At 43.5% G+C, this 23,420-nt stretch overlaps 1 protein-coding gene across 1 annotated transcript in view; it reads right to left on the bottom strand.

Annotated features, from left to right (window-relative positions):
* Window positions 1-7,906: 7,906 nt before the first annotated feature.
* Window positions 7,907-23,420, bottom strand: part of LOC147434468 (vesicle docking protein) — a 72,984-nt gene continuing 57,470 nt past the window's right edge. The window contains exon 10 of the mRNA XM_086490922.1: window positions 7,907-8,700. Coding sequence (XP_086347048.1) covers window positions 8,640-8,700 — 61 coding nt within the window. The 3' untranslated portion in view covers window positions 7,907-8,639. The remainder of the gene's footprint in view (window positions 8,701-23,420) is intronic.

Here is a 23,420-nt window from a genome sequence, read left to right as displayed (position 1 = left end):
CAAAAGAGGAATGCTGCGTGAGCACAACTGCTGAAAGCCTTAACGTTCACCGGTGAAGCTGTCTAATATTCTTCTTTAGGCTCTGTTGTGATGATATTGTCTTAGTATGATGATGGCTCTTTCTCATCTCATAGTGGCTCTCACAAAATAAGCTCTACCAAATAATCCTTGGAATCATTCCCCACACTTTTTGAGACCATTAATTGCAAAGAACAGCAAATAGACACAAGAAGAAAAGAAGAGAATGGAGCTCATGTATGTGATATCATCCCCTTGACTTTCCAAGCATCACAAAACTCTGCCTTGACATTGGATTTCACTTTGTTTAGACTATTTTAAAAGGTTCAATTTTTGTAAAATTGTGGAAACCTACTTGTGTGAAGCCCTACTTCTATTGACATGGCTATTTTATTTGTCTGAATCAATGAGCAGTCTCTTGTTATATACAGTTTTGTTGTGACAAGGAGCCCCAATATATCTTGGTGAAAATTCTCCGCAAATTGAACTTCAAAGGTGTATACTTTTTAATATAGTTTCTTTTTAGTATAAACTGTGAAAGCTGGTTTCCACATGGTTTTTGTTGGTCCTAGCACATAATTTAATTTTATTTACAGAGTATTGAATACTAATCGCAACAGGATCCAAGTGTAGACATTGATGAGTTGGTCTGAAAGGACGCTATAAATATTTGAATGTAACATATTTGTCAACACTTGGTTTTAAGTAGACCTCATCTTGGTTAGAATGTCAGATTTGTATTAATTGGTCACTCGAGAGATCCATCTTTTTGTGGTTTAAGGAATTTTTATTACGTCTTGGTTTTGATGGATTGGATGTAAAAGGTAGATTTCAGCTATGAAGTGATTAATTTGTAATAAATTGAAAGAAGAAAGTACTGGTCTCGATGTGTGGTGAGTAGATTATTCTACGGTTGGCAATCAAGCATGGTTCAATGGCTAGTATTTGGTTCTATTATGATCCCTTACACAATGCAAAAGTAATAATCTTTCAAGCTATCGAATAGAATTGGTTTCCCCTTGCTCAAGGCCAACATGCATGAGCATGGAAGTGTTGGCTTCTTGCATATATGTTGGATGTTTTGCTTGACTCTTAGACATTGGTGGTCTTGATCTTAGGAATTCAATTTTTGCAACGTCCTATTTGTCCGAGGCATCTATAGTTCTTCGATTGTGAATAATTGCGAAATGCATATGTGCTTACCAATGGAATGAGGTAGCTTGCGCTAACCTTATCATGTTTTTCCTCTTATGTTTCAAGTAATTCTATGTGGGCTCTTCAATAGAACTTCTTGTTTAAGCATTTCTTAGCCTACTCGTTCTATTTCTTTCTTTAAGGTTGTTTCTTTTTGGCTTGTTGGAAGGGATTTCTTGAATCATGTTAATATGAGTAATGGTTGCGTTCATTTGAGTTGTATGTATACTTATTGATCATTACTAGGCTAAAGATATTACAAGGTTGTTGGTACTTGGCTTAACACTAGTCCTGTAATTGGACATTCAAGTGTCTTGAGATCTAAAGTGTCTTGTTTTCCTACAAGCTAGAAACAAGTTTTTTACACATTGCTTTTACCATAGGTGAGCTATAAGGGGAAGAAAACGTTGGAGTTTTCTCCATGTCAAGATACAAGCGCTATTGAGAGAATTATGATAAGTTTTAAATCGCAAATTTTAAAAACCTTTTAAACTGTTTTGTCAAAAAATCATAAATTGCTTATATCTTTTTTGTAGAGATGACCTTTTTTATGTTTGTAAAAGCTAATTGTTAGTACTTAATGTTACAAAACAATGGAACGCCCTTCAAGGGTTAGTTTCCAAGTCACTTGCAAGTTATAGACATAAGTACATACTTGAGTACGTGCTGACTAAGAGCATAATTTTGGCCTTCCAAAGGTCCTCTCATGGAATTGGGGTTCTTCTAGTTTGATAACTACAAATGAATTTATATGTTGAAACCAAGAAACTATGTATTTTTTCGGCTCCCTAACTCAGTTAAGTCTTGTTGCTTGAACCCTATCTTGATTTTTTTAATTCTACAAAATCTCTTGAAAACCTTGAGTCTTCCACAATAACATTGAAATCAAGGTTATAGGTGTCTTGATTCTGTCCGTAGCAGGGTACTTCTACACATTTAGTTGATTCACGTGGAAAATTTGACGTTATCTGAGGTTTTGAAGGCTTATGTCTCAAGAATTAAAATATCAAAGTTTTCTCGTGCGCAATTTTTAATATTTGAAATGATCCAATAATTTTTGTTTACCAAAGCACTTATATTTGCCACCTTGAGTCCTCAATATTTGAAATGATCCAATAATTTTTGTTTACCAAAGCACTTATATTTGCCACCTTGAGTCCTCAATGGCGAGTATAAGCAATGTATCACTTTCTAAAATGTACAAATACATAATTTTTTATTTTTTTTTTGTATACAATGATATGCTTGAAATGACCATATCAAACACATAGGACTTTACATTATTTGATATACTCTCAAGTAAACTTTTTTGCACATGAAACTTGCAATTATGAAAAGTCACATACAATTTTCTACAAGGTCTCTTCAATTTTTCTTGAGCTTATAAATTCCATTTATTCAAAGCATCAATCGCAGTATTATGGGGGTCCACTTGATGAATATAGTTCTTGATCATAATAACTTCTAAAATGAAAAGTTGTATTTTTAAAAGACCCTCTAGCTGACATATTTGTCATAATAACTAATATCTAATTCTCCTAAATGATTTTAAACTGATCATTTAATATGGGGAAGTGTCAAGGGAGAAAAAGCTAGAATATTGGTTAAGCTGGTAGACCGGCCAGTAGGGATTCAAAGGAGGAAAAGTAGGGATCCAAAGGCCATCTGTAAAAGAGCTATGTGCAACAATGGGCTCCAAAGACCTTAGGGTTCAGCCCATTAAGATTTCCAAAATGCTAAGGTTCCAAAATTCAAAGGTTATGTCCAAAGGTCAAAAACCTAGGGAAATTGGATGCTTTGTGTGTGTCCCAAAAGTCTTTCTCAAGCCCTACAAAAGAGGGGGCGAGCCCAAGAAGTAGGGGATGAGAGAGAAACTCACACACACACACACACACACACACACACACACACACACACACACAAGCTTCCTTTCTACACAAGGGGAAAGAGGGACACATGTCAGCTCCCTAACCCAGATGTACTCAAATCCTATTGGATGGCCTTGGAGGTGGACCAATGAGAATTAGGCTAGAGTAAGTTTAGTTTAATTAATTTCAAAACACTTAATAAAAGAACCAATAAGAATTAATCTCTCCAGAAGACTATTGGACAGTCTCCCTAGGGGTCCAATGAGCATTCAACAGCCCAATGGCTTGCTTGATTCCTATTGGCCAGGAGACAAAGGGATCCAATGAGAGTTTAGTTGCATTAATTAATTAACACATGTCAGAAGGCTATCACTTATGGTGCTTAATTTCCATTGGCTGAGCCTTTGGAGGTCCAATAGGGAGTGAGCATGAGCAAATAGCAAGAGGGGTCGACCAAGAGAGAGAGGGGGCTGATTTTTGGAAAGGCATTATTAACTTACACACTCACACAAGCCCATGTGTAGAGTAAGAAGACTCTCTCTCTCTTCTTAAGCTTTAATGGAAAGCTTATCACCTACTCCAAGCTTGTGAGAAGGGAGGCCTACACCAACAACTCTTGGCTTTGTGATGCAAATCCAACCAAGAACCAAGCTTCAATGCATGCTCATCTCCTCTCCATGCTAATTACTAAGCTAAGCTATGCTACTTTGAGTGATTATGTGAGGAGATGTACATCTTTCTGGTAAGACTACTCCTTTTTCCTCTCAATCTACCCTCATACCCCGGTAGCTCTCACCATCTTCGAAGGTGTGTGAGGTCTTGGGTCTGAGACCGTGAGGGAATTGATGTTGTGTTTGATAAGTGTTTTCCTTAGTGCTTGAAGTTTCCATCTTCATTGCACTAGCTAGTATTGAAGGAACACAAAGAATTGTATTGTAAAATGTCTCTCTTGATGGGAGAAACCATAATACAAAGCCTTTTGGAGGGGGGACCGGCTCCATGCAAATCCGGTCCTCAACTGTTGTCAATTGCTTAATTTCTCTTTTTTTGAAGTATTGTTCATGCTATCTAACTAGGTGTTATGCTTTTTGTTGCTCTCTCTACCCAAGCACTCTTGTTATTCTCATTAGGAATCTATTCTAATGAAATGTCACTATGTTCATGCTATTTTCCGCTACACACAAGTTACTAGGCCATTAAATGTTACATATTTAAGCATACCAAGAGGGTTTTCTTAAATACACCATTTGATGCAAGTAGGATTTAATCTAAATTTGTAAAAAAAGGACACTGGTCCTGTTTTGGCACCAAACTAATGTTAATGTTTGCATTTTTTGACCTCTACTATGACCCCCCCCCCCCCCCCCCCCCCCCCCCCCCCCAACCCCCCCAGCACGGCCTACAACTTTCATCCGTTCAAGCTTTTCTTGGGAGTGTGGCACCTTATTATTTCATAAGTAAATTTGACTCCTTTTTAGCTCTCGTTGTGCGTTTTGTGGATGCAATTTTGAATTGGTTGTACCTGCTTGTTGCTTAATTGTTTTGTTTTAACATGACTTTACTTCTACCTTACATGATATAAATTTTGAGCTTAGGTACTTGGTGCTCACTTTGGGATTGAGCATATCTTGAAATGAAAACCCCATTGCTTTGCTGCTTATTGGTGGTTTGCATTACTGTAGGGTGTACCTTAGCAATCTAATCATGCCACATCTGGTTTCTGTCCATTGTGGGTTTTGTATTGATAAAACCTGTAAGCTACACTTACCTTGAATCCTCTTGGATCCAATGTTTTTGTAGGGATGTTGCTTCTAAAGTTCCAATCATTATTTATACCTCTAGTATTGTTTAACTATAATGTGCTGCTCTTGTTCTAGCTATATGAAATTTTCCAAATCAGCTCTTCACCATTCTTTCAATGCTTGTTTTGGAGGATACGGTAGTATTAGAACAAAGTGCATGATATCTCTTAATGATTCTATTGGGATATATTGTTGAGGATTAATCAAAAACTTATTACATTGTTGAGGACCGATTCTTTTGAAATAACTTAGGTTGTGAGGATTTAATCAAATATAAACATTTCACATTGTCATGCTATCAATTTTGGCAATTTACTATGGAGGTTGGGTGGATTTAATTGAGAATGCATCATAGTTGGTCATTTCTTTCTAGTGGAGACTAAAGTCTATGGTTGTGTGATCATTTCCTGTGACTCTTTATTTTTTACTATTGTGATTAGTTGCTAAAGTGTGCGACATATTGCTACTTGTGCGCTGATTCAAACTCTCCTCGTCGGATAGATCTTTAAGGTCTCTTGGGATAGTTTCCTACGACGTTAAAATTCTCTTCTTCTTCCTCTCTCTCTCTCTCTCTCTCTCTCTCTCTCTCTCTCTCTCTCTCTCCGCAAGGTTAGAGCAAGCCGGCGGTAGACTCTTAGCGTCCCGAACATCGTCTTCCCTCTCGTTCACAAGAGACGAAGGCAAGGTGAGCACACATTAGAGGAACAGAATCAATCTCTCTTCAACGTGCAACCTCCTCCTCTTGCGTAGTAAAGTGAGCGGAAGCACAATGTTCTTCTAGGAGGGGGGTACTTCCCTAGATTTATGTGGGTCCGAACGACGTATCTCCACTTTTGCTCCAATGAGCTCTATAGGTCAATTTGCACAATGTGTTGAGTGTATTGTGTAGTGCAACACAACTCAATCCCAAGACTGTGCCTCACAACCTCTCTCTCTCTCTCTCTCTCTCTCTCTCTTTGACCCAAACACTTTAGCCTTAGTCCTCTAAGGATAAAGGACACCCATAGAACCTATTTTTTGAAAAATGAAAAGGGTTACATAAGGGAGGTTGTGAGTATGCTTGGGGCAAGGGATTATTATTTCTTTGACCCAAAAGACCCCACTCTCTAACCAACTCAAGCCGTTGGACTCCAAGAATACCTCCCACTCCCAAAAAGGGACCCCACCACTCTTACCAACCATACCACTTCTTGGAAAAGCAAGGCATGAGAGGACTCCTCTCTATAAAGGACAAGAGAGAAAGGACAGAGAAGAAGTAGGGACAGGCTAGGCTTTTTTTGAGGGTACTACTACCATAACACTTTCACCTCATGGATTCCTCCTTTCAGGTCATTTATCACTTAGAGTTCTTTTTGCATTAGGGTGACATCAATAACAAGTGTGGATTTCTTAAGACACCTGTCTTCCACCAACATGTGCTAACATTCTCATGTTTTTATTTGTGGTGATGGTGACAAGTAACATGGACATCCACTTCTCTAATTCAACCTCTGGTGATATTTTTCCATTGTTTGATGCATTATTCTCCCTATCTGAATTAATCACATGTAAAATATTAAGGCATGAATGAACAAGGGGCTTAATTTGAGTAAATCCTCAATAGTTATCCACTATGTTTATAGTGAATTGATGATATTTTCTAATTTCTTGGCAAAGTTAGTAATTGATTAATTATGTCACCTACTCTCTCAACGCAAGGTTAGAGCAAGCCGGCGGTAGACTCTTAGCTTCCCGAACATTGCCTTCCCTCTCGTTCACAAGAGACGAAGGCAAGATGAGCACACATTAGAGGAACACAATCAATCTCTCTTCAACGTGCAACCTCCTCCTCTTGCGTAGTAAAGCGAGCGGAAGCACAATGTTCTTCTAGGAGGGGGGTTCTAGATTTATGTGGGTCTGAACGACGTATCTCCACTTTTGCTCCAATGAGCTCTATAGGTCAATTTGCACAATGTGTTGAGTGTATTGTGTAGTGCAACACAACTCAATCCCAAGACTGTGCCTCACAACCTCACTACACTCTTTAGGTTACCACATGTTGCTCCATTGTGCAGCTATTGCATTGTACCTTATTTGTTTCGCTTTATTATTTTTTTACAGTTCGATGAATATCCAAAGCCCTACATATGGTGGCTGGGGATACCTCCATATTTTTTGTCTTGTATACAACCGTAATACTTATTGATAATGACTCTCCTTCGTGAAGTGATGGCACATTAGAGGCAAAGGCAAAAGGAAAGACAACTTTGTTGTAAAAGCACAAGTGGACCCTCTAAGAGAGGCAAGCTAGAGAAGAAGGGTGCATCAATCAAGCTCACAAATTCGACACCCATGAAAACCATGAACACGCCTAAGCAAAAGAGGAATTTAAGGTCTAGACAAAAACTCAAAGATGCAATGAAATGAAGTCCCTAACAAAAGAGGATCTAGAACATCCAAGAGACTAGTTTCCCCAAAGAAGCAAGAAGAAGAAGTAACTTCCACATCTTGACAAGCCCTTGTATTGGTAGTGTTTATGATGACTATAGACATATTGAAATACCTTGTACCTTTCATGACCCCTCTTGTTCTCTCTTGCAATATTTCTTAACAAAGTTAATCATAGAAAAGCATAAAACCAATACCACAAGGTCAACAAGAATATACAAAATTTAACTTGGAAAGAGCTATCCATTTTTTTCAAAAAGGTCCAAAGGCTACAGAAAGTGGGGGTGAAAGTTTGGTGGAGGTTTTGCATATTAGTGCTCATAGGCACAAATGAACTCCTTAACTTTTGATCGTCCCCAAGAACTCTTTCAAGGCCTTCTTTTGAAACCTTCTACTAGTCTTGTTCTTTGCAAAATCATGAAGGCAAAATAAAACAACACAAACAAGAATCCGAATAGACAAGGAGCTTCATTCTCCTGAAGATTCAGTAGAAATACCTTGCTAATGGAAACATTTTAAGGAAGAAAATCTCTAGTCCAAAAACTTTCAAGGCAGATGCCACTTTGAATATGACTTTATATTATTGTTAGCAGAAGCTTTGTGTTTAAATGTTCATACAATTTTGTGTCTCTTATTACTACTAAGCAAATCATAACCCACATTGTTGTGATCACAATTGAATGCAAGCCCGCGTATAAAGATGTTCTAGCTGATGTCCAAATTTTTTAAAAGGTACATATCATGACCTTGCGGCTATTATCTTGGTTCTCTCAACCCATGCTCGACTATTGATGAAGAAGATACTCTAATAGGATCCCTTGAGAGGCTACAAACCAGATCCTTACACACACGCGCGCACAGACGGAGAGACCTATGGGACCAAACAAATACATCCTTAAGCAGGAGTGTTTATCTGAAGCATGTGTTTCACATTTCTCGTTAGCTTTGACTCCAATTAATGGCTCATAAAGGTATTTTACGGCATTTAATTTGAGATACATGATTCCATGTAGCTCCACATACTACCAGCTAGCTCATAAGATGTGGTGTATCCCAGAAAAGGGAAGGTTAAGGTTTTCTTGTGTACTAATTGCAACTTCTCTTTAACCTCTTCAATGAATTGGCAGCATCCCAAACCACACACACACACACGGGGGATGTCAAGGGCCGCATTGTGAAATGCATGCACCTACCAGCATGTGCTCTCCGGTAATATTGCATTCCTTTCGAGCACAAGCCTTTCTAGGATGGTAATTACAATAGCATACAATGAGGAAGGATATATTCACAACCAAGCACTCTTCAAAGACAATCACCAAAGTGACTGCTGCTATGACTTCTTTTCAAGGTAAAGAAAAATTGGCCAGGTCTGGTCTTCTATGCAAGCCCTCCTGCACAAGTACAGATATGATCATCGTTATTTTTTCTCTTAGAAAGAAAACCAAACTGAATGGTATCTGAGATAGTTGAGGTGACTAGACATTGTCTCACTTCTTGTCCAAATGCACAAACATTTTGAAATGGTTCAAATTCTTAGTCAAGACTCCCTTAAAATCGCAATCTCAGGTTCAAAGCTTAACTACATCCTTCACAGACTTTATCCCAGTTATTCTTTGAATTAGAAAAAAAAGCTACAATGAGTAAAGGCTCAAGGTTTATGTTATGATAGTCATCCATAAGACTAGTTAAGTGTTGGTGGCAGCCAAATCATGAAATGGGGGGCAAAAGCCACACAATTGGCCGATAGTGCCATTGAATGCCCTGGTCATCGTGAAAAAGGGCCCTGGCCGCCACAGCTCTATGAAATCTTGGTGTTGTTTCTCTGCGTTGGATCCTGTCTTACTGGCCTCAGGAGTCAGAGCGTGTTTATGAGCTCTAACCAAAAAGCACGCACAGTCACTGCTGAAGGCTCAGGTCCTCCATAAAAACACTGTTAAGCAGCAAACCCGCCATACAAACCACTGACCAAGGTACTGATCAGCTCCCATAAGGTCTCTCTCCTGTGTCCAAGCTACTGCTGAGAAGTCATGCATCGGGCACTGCTGAGGTCGACCCGTCATGAAACGAATCCCAAGGCTGTCATGCTTCGTCTCATATCCAAGGGCAGACCCCAAACATGCTGATCATGCAGCTGCCCCCTAGGTCAAAGTCTCTTTGCAATAGGGCTGCCATCACTACAGGTATCCTTAGCCAAATCTGTTCGGCCGGTGGTCAGTCCCTAAAATAGTGCTGCTGAGTCTCTCAAGGGTGTTCACACCCAGGGCAAGCCAGGGGGTGTCCACCATATGCAAGTCAAACTCCCCCTGCAGTCCCTCTGTGTGCTAACAGCCTCTAAAAAACAGTAATTCACCGAGTCTGGTGTCCGCCGAGACAAAAAATCTGCCAAAAAAATGTCCGTGACCTCTTGTGCTCTAGTTCTGCTGGAGTAGCTCGTCGCCTGGACATCAAAATGTCTCTCCCAAGCTGGGCTGTGTACTGGAAAAAGGGGGTCTCAGGGTGGGTAGGAGAGGCAAAAGGATCTTGCCAAGGTCCAAGAGCAGTAAGCTAAGGTCTAGCTCCAACGACCCATAAACACAAGTCCCCAATGACTGCCTCCATTGGGTCAACCATTGTTGTCCATGTGAAGCAAGCACTCTAATTAACATAGCAATCGTACCGGTGTCCGCGTTTTACAGAAATCAGACCCATGGGCCGGTGCTTTTGAAACTGAAGCTTTTGGAAGCCATGCTTTTCATAGCACATGCTTTTAAGCCAAGGGCCTTTGAATATGTGTTGAGGGCTCTCTCTCTTTGGCATTCCAACTGTAGTGGAAGCAGAGGAGAGGCCCCGCTATTGTACCTTTGCAAAAAGTAATAAAGAAAGAAGTACCGAAAGGGGCACCAGACTTTGGGGCCAATGCATCTGGAAGCGGAACTTTGCCGCTTTGTGTTGGCTCTCCTCCTCCTCTCTCTCTCTCTCTTTGTATCTAAAAAGTTCTGTTGTTTCAGTTTCTCACGTGTGTTGCTATTCATTTTTCTTCTTGGAGTGTCCAATTGTGTTACAGTGGCATCAGAGCCCAAACAATTCTTCTCCTACAAAGGATCCAATCCTTTTCCCTGCAACACACATAGCAATGAATCCGACAAAGAGGAAGCTGTTCCACCAACAACGCAACTCCAGGAAGATGGAGAGCACTCCAATCCCAGTGAGGGAGCGGAGGGTACCAACGGAGATTTCAACGGAAGCAAGCCTCCCTTCCGAGGAATTAGGAAAAGACCGGAGCAAGTTTCGATCTTGTACTAGGAGCGACAAGTGAGGTTCATAAATATGCTCTACAAGTTGTTTCTTTTGTGTTTGTGCGTTTTGCAGGTACTCCATTGTGGAGAAGGAGCAAGGAGGCTTGGCCTAGGCTCGGGGATTCCGGAAACGGAATCCCCGATCCTAGAAGAATATCCCGGCTACCAAGGTTGCAAATCAACTTTCGAGGAGGCTAGTAGATCCAAGAAGCGTGCTCGCTTCGAGAATGATCCCAGTTCTCCGTCTTCATCGCCGTCTTCAAACAGTTCAAAGAGTTTCTCTTCCTCGGATTCCAACGAAGAGTAAAAGAGGCGGAAGAAACGGAAAAGACAAAGAAAAGCAAATCCAAGATAAGTCTAAACAGAACCGCAAGCATTTTAGCAGAACCACCTTATGCTACCAACCCAATATGATTACTTGGAGAAAAAGAAAGAAAAGACCAAGGAGTTCAAGGATGATGTCACAAGTGAATGACATGGCACAACCACCCCTCGGTTTGGGGGGGGGTGTTAGATGAGTAAAGCCCAACCTTTGACTCGATGACTAAGGGGCCTTGAACCCTAAAAAGCTGGGGAACCCAAAATTGTCCAAATCTGCTGACCTGGCAGGCCAGAAATCACGGAGACCTTGCTGACGTGGCAGGCTTGCCTTGAAAGTGCAAAGATCTTGCTGATGTGGCAGCTGTACGGAAAGCCCAAATTTGTATATGTTTTTTTTGAACGCCAGCTTTTGAGGAGAAAAGCTTTTAGAACTAATGCTTTCGGGGGCTCTACTTTTAGCATCCCATGTAAGTTTATAAGGAGTCCTTGGGACACTCTCTAGCAAATCATCTAGGAGGAGAGTCGCAAAGAGTTGGACCCTCGGACCTTGTACCTTTGTGATCGGCAATAAAGAAAGAAATACCAAAAGGGGCACCAGCCTTTGGAGCCAATGCATCTGGAGGCGAAACTTCGCCGCTTCGTGTTGACTCTCTCTCTCTCTCTCTCTCTCTCTCTCTCTCTCTCTCTCTCTCTCTCTCTCTCTCCACATGATGGTGCGAGACTTATGGGACCACACTCAAAGTAGCTGCCTGGAACTGCAATGGATCTATGCATCTTGATGTGGGTGCCTTTGAGGATAGCTTTACTGGAAGAGACATCATCTTTTACTCTGAGACACACCAGGCCCCAGGGCAATCCATGCCTCACATCAATGGATACAGGTGGGAGACGGCCTACAGACAGGAGACACGCTCAGAGCACAGAGGGCGGGGCTCGGGGGGAGTGGCAGTGTTATTTAGAGAGGATCTGCAGCCACTGATACATATAGCCCGCAGGGACGAGCAGGCTAGGTACATGTGGGTGAGACTGAAAGCAGAGACAAGCAGATACCTCTATCTAGCTATTTGCTACTTTCCCCCGAGTACATCAGTTTATGCATCACCCAGAGGACAGTCCCCTTTCTCTATTTTTGATGATGACATATGGGAGTTCTCTAGGGACGGTGACATTATCATCCTAGGGGACTTCAATGCTAGGACTGCCCATCACCAGGCAATGTTTTATGATACTTCAGAGGAGATGCTAAGAGAACTAGATGTTGCAGAGACGGGCCTTGCCAGACTATCACACGATGTGGAATGTACTGAGTATGGGCGACACCTGATAGACATGGGCACTGCACATGGATTGGCCATCCTAAACGGCCTACACAGATTTCCTACTTCGGGAGGTTTTACATGCTTCCCACACAGACATGGAGCCAGCACAGTGGACTATGTCATGGCACAGCCGAATCTCATCTCTAGTATCCAGGATCTCACAGTTGAGCCCAGACCGATCAGGGTGGCAGTGGATCATGCTCTGATGTCGATGACCATCTCCTTCCAGTTCAGTGTAGCACACAGGCCACGAGTAGCAGCCCCTGCTCGCTACACATTCACACGGGAGACGGATTCTGTATACATGGACGGAATCTACAGACGCCTATGCATTGAGGACCCGGGGCGACCTCTGGAAGAGCTAACTACTATACTGACACGGACATTACATGAGGCAGCAGCAGAAGCATACCCACACACCTAGCCTGAGCAGAGCCGCCGATCATGGAGCATGCCTCAGAACAGCTGGTACGATGAGGAGTGCCGCCAGACTAGAGCCAGACTTCAGAGGGAGGTGCTGTTGGGGGACGTCACTCACAGACAGTCACAGATTCACTTCCGACGCCTGGTGCGGCGGAAGAAGAGGGCTTTTTTGGCTCGACTCGAGCAAGATCTATATCAGCTATTCTTGAGTCAGGACTCGCGGGAGGCGTGGCGGCTCTTTCATGAGCAGCCCCCCCCCCCCCCCCCCCCCCTTGCTATTTCCTCCGCAGAGACCGGGGGGCAGTACGCATCATCTTTGTACATAGTACATGGACAGCCGGCCCTCCCCAACCCCCCCGATCCATGCCCACACGCATGTGTCTTTTTCACCGCTGAGATGGTGAAGAAACCTATTGACAGGATGAAGACTGGGAGAGCATATGATCATGATGGCCTAGTCGCTGAGCATTTCATGCATGCCAAAGACCTACTAGCAGAGCTTCTAGCAGTTATGTTTAACCGGGCCATGTGTGAGGGCCTACCAGACTCTTGGAGCCTATCTACGATCATACCTATCTTCAAATCAGGCGACCCCATGGAGCCTGGGAATTATCGCACTATTATGATTGGGCACACACTGGCACGGTTGTATGCATCCATTCTGGAGCAACAGCTGAGTAGATGGGCAGAAAGGGAAGGGATACGTGCAACTGGGCAAGCAGGATTCAGGAGAGGCTTCTCTACTCTTGACCATATCCTAACACTCAGGGCCATCATCGAAGAAGGTAGATCTCATGGGAGACGGATCTATTGTAGCTTTGTGGACTTCCGCAAAGCTTTCGACATGGTCCCCAGAGCTAGACTGATGCGCAGACTACAGGAAATGGGAGTACCCACAGAACTCATTTGGGGGGTCATGGCATTGTACAGATCAATAGTAGGGCATGTACGCACCCCGGAGGGACTTTCTACACCAGTTCACTCCACTATTGGGGTGAAGCAGGGCTGCCCGCTCTCTCCTACTCTTTTCGGTATGTATGTGGATGAGGTTTCTGACTACATTGACAGCAATGGGGATAAAGGTGCTCAGTTGGCAGGGACATGGATTCCACTTTTGTTGTACGCTGATGACATAGTGTTGATCTCCGAATCCCCAGATGGAATGCAACGTCAATTGGATGCTTTGCATACGTTTGCCCACGAAAGTGGTTTGTCTGTCAACCTGGGTAAAACCAAGGTTATGGTGTTTAATACCACCCCACAGTGGATCAGGAGGTCAGCACCTACATTCACATACGGCCAGGAGACGGTGGAGTACACAGACGCTTACACTTACCTTGGAGTGGTTTTTAACGGACTTGCATTCTCACTCAGAAGAGCAACAGAGACCAGACTTACTAGAGCCCACGCAACATTGGGTAGATTGGAGAGGATGTGTTCGCAGGTTCAGTTTCAGGAGCCCCGGACGAAGCTCTGGCTCTTTGACACCTTGGTGGCTTCAGCACTGCTCTGTGGAACCGAGATATGGGGACCTTCACTGGATCACCACGGGAGGCCGGGTCGCTCAGACGGATGGGGGAACATGGAGAAACCCCTCGTCTCTATGATCTCGCGGCTCATTAGAGCCAAGGCATCAGTACCACGGGCCATTATCCGAGCAGAGCTAGCGGCCCCCCCACTTGTGGTGGAGGCGCTCACCAGATCAGTCTCCTTCATAAACCGCACATGGGCACTTCCTAGAGACAGATATGCTCGAATAGCACTTGAATCCTCTCGACAGCTAGCCATACAAGGAGATACAACATGCTGTATGGGGAGATGACATCATGGTTTCAGGCACATGGGTTCAGCATAGACAGGCTGCCACCATTCCAGTACTCATTGGATGCACCATCTCTCACTCTTACACAGTCAGAGATCACCAAGCTCATCCGCCAAGACCTGACCGAGCTAGACACCAGGAGAACATGGATACAACCAGCACAGGAATTGGGCACGAAGATGGCTTTCTACAGAGACCACCTCCAGCTTACGGAAGATGGTTTTGTGGCGAGACCTAGATACATGGATACCCACTTGTCTCATGGGATACGATGTGCTATCGGCCAGTTACGCACATCTTCTCACCAATTGCGGATTGAGACTGGGAGATACAGCGGAGTACCAGCAGAGGACAGGACATGCCCCTTATGTAACATGGAACCTGAGACAGAGCTACACTATACATGCCGCTGCCCCGTCTACTACGAGATACAAGGCCGCTTCCATTGCTTGTTCAGAGAGGGTTTTGGACCGCTCTCCAGAGTCATGGGATACGAAGATTAGAGATGCCTGGGTTTGTTCTTGCTCGAGCTGCGCAGACACAAAGAGAGCCTGATGAATGGCAAGGCTAGCTAGTCTCAAAGACGGATCACAGACTTCTTCAGAGAAGACACGGGACAACCGCAAGAGCCACTCCCATAGCAGAGCTCCCCCCTGTCTCACACCAGAGGCACACTGATTGACCGAGCGATTGAACTGGGGAAATCCAGGCGCCCACGACTGCGAAGAACTACACAGCATCGACGAAGGCTACGACAGAAAATTCGGAGCACGCTGGCCAGGCATACACGACGCCCGGTCAGACTACTTACCATGGAGGAAATTGATGAGATTCGCCAACGACCGATGCTAGATCTCTTGTGATTCAGCTATCCCAACAAGCCGCCCACTATTCTGCTTAGTTTTTTGCTTGACTCACATAGACCAACTTAGGACCCCATAGTATATATCTTTGTTTTGTACTGTTGTTAGGTTATTTTGTTACTCTGACTTTGTATCAGATCCACCACTTTGTAACTTTCGGGTCTCATAGGTCATTGTGGCCTTTTGAAGACGTTAATATAACATTTCATTTCATTTCATTTCTCTCTCTTCAAGTTCACTTTGTTGCACTTTTTGCTTGTGTGTTGCTATTGATTTCTTGCTTGGAGTGTCCAAGCATGTTACAATGGTATCAAAGCTCGGATGATTCTTCTTCTACGAAGGATCTGATCCTTTTTCTGCAGCACACATGGGCTCTAGCAGTGAATTCACCACAGACGACACCCTTTGACTACTCATTTTCCGGGGAGATGACCAATCCCAACGGGGGAACAAAGGAAACCACAGGAGATTACAATATGAGCAAGCCTCTTTTTGAGGATTCAAAAGAACATGGCAAGTTTCCAGCAAGGAATCTCGACAAGAAAGAATACCGACATAAAGTCCAGGTTGATACATGTGTTAAGAGAACGATCAAGTACTCCAAGGACCCGAAATATGTGAAGTACCTGAAGAATCATCAACTTAATGAGGTGCTGAGAAGCCGTCTACTCACCTCTCGAGTCGGCCACGAAGACAAAAGCAAAGTCGGGTTAAAGTAGCTCACAGAAGAACGATGAACATCACGATGAGACACTGAAGAATAGATTGAACCGAAGAGCCCTAACATACATCCCAAGATCGCAGCTCTCGCATTATCCTCCATTATTCCTCTTCTCCAATCTAAACACTTTCTCTTAGCGTTCTCCCTCTGGATCTTTCTCGAGAAAGAGAGTATCCATAAGCGTGTCCAGATTCACAAAGAGTTCCAACAATTCCTCTTCCTCTAGTTCTAGTGAGGATGAGAAAAACCCGAAGAAGCGGAGAAACACCATGAAAAGCAGATCTAGGAAGTCCACAAAGCACAAACTTTATGAAAATACGTACACTGAATTGGAAATTTCCTTGACTGAACGGAAGACATGTGCTCTTTCATGTGTGTATTGTTAGAGACATGTAAAGAAAGATGAAATGTTTGCAACATTCTGTTTGATGAATGATTTGAACTTAGTACATCTAGACATTTGTTAGAGATCAACGAGATCTGGATAAAATTAAGTGATTCTAGTGCATCAAGATTTCTATCTGGATGAGATGATTGGATATTGTTGTGAGTGCGTCAAGAGTTCCAAAAGAATGAGATGGTTGCATAAGGATCTAGGTGCATCAAGCATAGTTACCCGGAACGCGGAACGGGAACGGGAACGGTGACGGGATCCCTGCGGAACGGGGGAACGGCTAGTGATCCGGAATGGGAACGGCGCGGAACGGGAGGTATAAAAAACACCCAAATAGTGCATTTTTTAGCTCCTTGTGTTTAAATACAAGGAGTATTAGAGTGCTTTGATTGTAATACTCACAAAAAACTCGTTTTGAAGACCATTCAACCTTGCTATGACTAGATGATGATGATGATGAGAGAGAGAGAGAGAGAGAGAGAGAGAGAGAGAGAGAGAGAGAGAGAGAGAGAGATTTGAGAGAGTGGGAGGGAGAGGAAGAGAGCTTGAAGGCGTGAAGCCTTGAGCCTTGAGAGAGTGAGTCTTGAGAGGGAGAGATCTTGAGAGTGAGAGGGAGAGAGCTTGAGCCTTGAGGATTAGCTTGTGGAGAGAAAGGGGGAGGGGGGTGCATTTTATGAGTCCTTGAGGCCTTGCACACTTCAAAAAGAAGCCCAAACATTTACTTCAATTTTTCAATTTTTGCCAAATTTGTTTGTAGCCGTTGGCCGTTCCAGGGGCATTCCGGAACGTTCCGGGGGCGTTCCGGAACGGCCGTTCCGGTTTGCATTGGCCACCCGGAACGTTTCGGGACGTTTCGGAACGTTCGGGTTCTCGATTGGATGAGATGGCTATATTGATTGATTGAAACACGGTGTCTAGTGTGAACTAAGTGTGTGATTTTGCACATGTTTTTTATTGATTCCATATGAAGGTATATATAAAATCTGCGACAAAAGAGGACATGTCCTAACTAGGCTAGACAAGTCGAGACAAGGTATATACAAAGAAGTTTGCACATGCTTTTTATTGATTCCATATGAAGGTATATACAAAATCTACCACAAAAGAGGACATGTTTCAACTATGCTAGAAAGGTACAGACAAGGTCAGAGCAAAAGGTCGAAGATAGAAACCCATCCAAACTACACAACCAAAAGTTGGAAATTTCTGAATTTTCTAATAATAAACACACCCCTTGCTAGTAGTGTCAACGAGTCACTTATATACAAGTCACCACACAAAAAAAAAAAACTCACTAGCAAGTGCTCAAACTAACGTGCTAGCTGGCATAGTCTAAGCGACTTGCCTTACACGTACATGTGTATTCTAAAGAAAGAAAGCCCAAACATCATGGCATGAATCACCTACGTGCGCATATGTACAATAGATACCAAAGATGGAGTTTTTAGAAGTGCATGTAAAAATGGTTTTGTCACAACTTGTAGACATGTCAAGCCACTTAAGAATGGAGCCAGCTTGCAGATCCCGGCCGAGGGGCCTAAACCCTCAATGAAGAAGTAGCCGAAGAAGAAGAAGCAGCAGAAGAAGTTTTACCAACTTGCAAAATCTTGCCTAGTGGCAAAGGAGTTTCCGCCAACTTATGGGACCCTGTCCGACGGGCCCCAAGTGACCTAAAGACGTTCAAATAAAGCAGGACCAACGCACATACAGAAAACTCTAGCGTGAAGAACTGATGGCATGGCAACATCTGTACAGACAGTCCACAAAACACGTTGACATGCTGACGTGGCACTTGTAAGGATTTTCACGTTTTACACTGATGATGTGGCAGCTGTACGGATTTTTGCAAAACGCGTTGGCAGCTTTTGAGGCCAGATGATTTTAGAACTTGAAGCTTTTCATTGTAACTGCTTTTAGAGGCCAAGGGCCTTTATATATGAGCCAAGGGCTCATTCTCTAGCTGGCACCCTCCAGTATGGAGGTGCAAAGGATGGAGTACTGGCATTGTACTGAGTTCAAGCAATATAAAGAAATATTGAAAGGGACGCCAACGTTTGGGGCCACTGCTCTCTTGGGGTGGAACTCCGCCACTCCCCATCTCCATCTCTTTCAGTTCAATTGTTATTTGAAGTGCTTAAAGTTGTTCAATCTGTTCTTTTCCGTTGGCACGTGATGTCCGTCCCCGTTACAGGTTTCGCTCTTCACGCAACCAATGGCTTCCACACCACCCTTGATGATTGATTTTACCTTATCACTGATGCATCCTCTGGTTATATGATGTTCTATCTCTACGATGCCATTGTATATTCTTTAGGATTTTTCCCATATTTCTTGAAAAATGGCCTAAAGCCGAATTTTTATGTGATGCAAAATAACCTATGAGACCAAACTGATACAATCCTTGTGGATCTAATCCAATGTCAGGGTACAAAAATAAAATGAAGTAAAGTGTGTCACAATCTGGTGACGTGGCTGCCCCTGGTATACAGACACACCTCCCTCGGTTGCTGTAGTGCTGACGTAACTCCGGAAATTCTGCCGCAGAATGCGCTGGCAGAGCTCAGGTGGCAGCAGTGTACGGACATGCTGACGTGGCAGATTACGTACGGAAAAAAAAAAGCCTTTAGCATGGGCTGTTTTCTACGCACAAGAGAGAGAGGGTGCTTTTGGAGGTTATTTTGCTTTATTTCCTAAGCAAGGAGTTGTGAGAGGCTTGCTTTATTGCAAGGCTTTTGATTTTCAGCTTTTGGGGCTCTGCTTTTGGCATCCCTTGTAAAACCTTGATAAGTGTGGGTAGGGCTCCCACTTCTCAGACCATCTGGACGCAGAGTCTGAGAGTGAGACCCTCCCACTCCCTTGTACTTTGAGTTGCAGATTAATACAAAAAGAAATACCGAAAGGGGCGCTAGTCTTTGGGGCCAATATATCTAGGCACGGAACTCCGCCGGCCGTGTCGAATCAATTGTGAATTGTGAACTGTTTTGAAGTGAAATCGTGCCGTGTCGCAATAGAATCTTGACTTGGAGTGTCCAAGTCACTTACAGTGGTATCAGAGCGCGGCCAATTTCTCTTCTACTGGGAAATCCGATCCTTTTTCTAGCGACACTTATGGATTCAGATAGAGATCAGTCGACTTTCTTTGCATTTGGAGATGCGGGAAGAGATCACGAAGAAGATTCTCACGAGGAGTATGGCCCGCCTCGGCCTACTCAAGCGGAGATTGAAGAGATGGAGCGTCGACGATTGATTGACGATGGAACAAAGATGATGATAAATTTTACGAAGGACCTGAAATTTGCAAAATTTACGACCCACACCTCTTTCGACGAGGTGCAGTCACAGTGACGGCAAACCACAGAACCACCCCTCAAACCGGCACTCAAGAAACCTCCTACTCCAAGGATGTTTACAAAGCAAGTATTAGAAGAGGTGGTTGATACAAGGATTTCTCAGCTTTTTGACACGCAAAACAAAGCTGAAAAGCACGACAAAAAGCAGAAGAAAGGAATTGACTTCTCGGGTTATTTGGGTCGTCAGTCTGCTTTTGCCTTGGCAAGAAAGTAGAAAAAGCATGTCAGATTTGAAGGAGTATCCAGTTCTTCTAGCTCTTCTGACTCGAGCGAAGAAGACAGAAAAGGGAAAAGCAAAGCTTTGGAAAGGGCAAGAAAAAGGCAAAGAAGCCTAGATTTCGCCCAGTTTCTGACAGTTCTACAGAGGACTCGTCTTCAGACAGTTCGGACTCCGATGATCACAGATTTTATGCAAAGAAGAAGAATTTCTACAAAGCTAACCAGTATGACTTTCTGGAGGATAAAAGCAAGAAAGTCAGAGAGTTTAAAGAAGGTGGACAGTCAATTAAATTTGACAAGTTTTCTCGATATCGAGATGCTTCGAAGGCTTTGTCCTTCATACAACAGTTTGACATAGCTTTCTCTGGAGGGCGTTACTCAGAGCACTCCAAGATTCGGAGGGCTACCTCTTACTTCAAGGGAAATGCTCGAACTTGGTGGTCCACGCTTCTATTGAACAAGACAGCGCCAGTTAAATGGCTGAAATTTAAAAGGCTTTTTATTTCTTCCTGGTTGACTAGGGTGACATACAAACTGCTTGGAACCATCTTCGGATGACCAAGAAAGATTCATTGGAGGCATATTGCGAGAGATTTTGGAGCTCTTCTCTACCAGCCTCTTCATTTAAGAAGATCTTGTTCAAAGAACAAACTGAGCAGTTTACCTTGGGACTTCCTACAGAGATCCGAGATCACTGCTTAGAGCAAAAGTCAGGAAATGATGAGTCATGCGACACGGGGTTTTGCCATTCATTCAGGCAGTTTGACCTATCCCACAAATGAAATCATGACACAAAGACCCAACAGACTTCGAACAATGAAAGTAGAAAGAAGAAGAGCAACCTAGAAAAGAAAGACAAGGAATTACGACCCAAGCTCACTCTTCGAGAGAGAGCTCTCTACATCAAAGAGGGGAAGTGCTTTGGATGCGGGGAAACTGGGCACATCTGCATGAAGTGCCTTAAAAAGGCACCGAAAGAACAAAACGACAAAGATGAAGAAAGGCCTGAGATGTCACAGTTTCACTTCCAGATTGTCCACATGCAGGGACAGAAGAACTTGGTGGCAGATGGTTTGTCTCGGAAGCCAGTTCTGGCTATTTCCGCGATCCATCATAGGAGCTTCGATGATATGGTCAATCAGTATGCCACAGATACAGATTTTGCAGATACTTTCACTGATACTTTCACTCGGATATGGAATGGGGAGATAGTAGCGGGATATTCCATTGGGGATGGCTACTTGATGAGGAACACGATAATGTGCGTTACATAGCCGTTGAGGGACTTTTACGGGTCACCACCGCATAGCTACCACCTTGAAAGGTGTGGAGAGATACTTCTTTTGGCCAGGACTCAAGAAGGATGTGGACGATTTTGTGCGCAGTTGCTTGGTATGCCAGAAGGTCAAGTTTGACAGGCATAAAGCACAGGGATTGTTACAGCCTTTACCCATACCCACCCGCCACTGGGAAAGTATTGCAATGGACTTCATTTTTGATCTCCCGAGAACACAGAGTGGTCACAATGGTATCTGGACTGTTATTGACAGATTTAGCAAGCAAGCTCATTTCATTCCAGTGAAGAAAATAGTCAAGCCGGATCACTAAGCGAGACTGTTTGTGGCCCAGATCTACAAATTACATGGCACGCCCGAGACGATTGTCTCCGACACGGACCCCAGATTCACGAGTTTGTTTTGGAACGCTATTTGGGAGAACATTGGCACGCGGTTGCAGTTCTCGTCATCTTTCCATCCGCAGATTGATGGGCAATCAAAGATTGCCAATTCAATGGTACTAGATTTATTGAAGTCTTACATCACGGATCAGAAGACTCAATTGGAAAAGTATTTACCTTTGGTGGAATTTGCCTACAATAACATGATACACTCTTTCACGAGGGAAGGCGCCATTCGAGATTAATGAAGGTGCTACAAAGGTTCCACCCTTCCTAAGCACGAAAAATAAGATTTTTGAAGCCGACGAGTACACGCGTGACTTGGACACGGCTTTTGCCAAGGTCCGCGAGGCTTTGCAGAAATCTCAAGAAAGATAGAAAAAGGCAGCATATCACCATCGTCGTGATTTGAAATTGAAGAAGAACGATTGGGTGCTCTTACGTTTTGAGAAGGCACGCCTGAGAAAGAAAAAGGGAAAGGAGAGGCTTTCTCCAAAGCTTAGTATGCGATACTACGGACCTTTCTAGATTTCCGAAAAGATAAATGATGTCTCCTTTAGACTGAAGCTGCCCGATACTTAGAGAATTCACAATGCTTTTCATGTTAGTCTCTTGAAGCCTTTTAAAGGCGATGTGCCCGAAGATGGGGAGCTTGATGAGCAAACCGAAGTGGAAGAAAACGAGGATATCCTTGTTCCAGAACAGATATTGGCACATAAAGACAGAAAGATTAAGGATAAAGTGATAAGGCGGTTCTTGGTTAAATTCAAGAACTATCCTGCATTGGATGCAAAGTGGATGGAAGAGGAGGACCTAGCAGATACTCCTTAGATTGTGAATCTTTACCTTGAAGCATTTGGATTAGCATAGTCTATTCTAAATGGAACCCCGAACTCAACTTGGGCGGAATCTGGTGCAGCGGGTATGCACAAGAGGGGAGTTGCTCCGCTCCTTTGTCAACAAATTGTCTCGATTTTTACTGATGTCTCTTTGAGTTTCAGGGATACTGTGAGCTGACAGTATTCTGCTGTATGACTTTATGAACTGGAATTCCCGATAATATGATAGATAATATGATACTGATTTGTTCTTGACTTCTTTAAGTGCAGGAACTAATAGACGAAATGACTGCAGCATTTCGGTCTGACCGATCTCGATAGACATGGTTCGATAAGGATTAGTCAATCAGGCATCTATGGGTCCCGAGTGGATCTAGATGCGATTGCTAAATACGTTGCCGATAAATCATGGTCTGAGATCCGAATGAATGTTGAATGTGATTTGTCATGTGATGTCAAGTGATGTCCTGTGATGTCGTGTGATGTGACTGTCAATTGGTACATGTGCCAGATGTGTTTTCCTAGTGCGTCGGTACTAACAGTCAGTGTCTGCTAAGACAGTTTATGGCCTCTGTCTATTTTGCAGGCATAATCGAGGGAGATTACGATGCTTTCAAGAGGGGGGTATGTCACAACCTGGTGGCGTGGCTGCCCATAGTACACACACACACCTACCCCGGTTGCTGTAGTGCTGACGTGGCTCCGGAAATTCCGCCGCAGCATGAGCTGGCAGAGTTGACGTGGCAGCAGCGTACGGACATGCTGGCGTGGCAGATTACGTACAGAAAAAAAAGCAGCCTTTAGCGTGGGCTGTTTTCTACGCAAGAGAGAGAGGGTGCTTTTTGGAGGTTATTTTGCTTTATTTCCTAAGCACAGGTGGTCCAACT

This window comes from Adiantum capillus-veneris, chromosome 19, assembly GCF_014529385.1.
Source record: "Adiantum capillus-veneris isolate H3 chromosome 19, ASM1452938v2, whole genome shotgun sequence".
Taxonomy (NCBI): domain Eukaryota; kingdom Viridiplantae; phylum Streptophyta; class Polypodiopsida; order Polypodiales; family Pteridaceae; genus Adiantum; species Adiantum capillus-veneris.
This window is presented reverse-complemented; position numbering and strand designations above follow the sequence as displayed.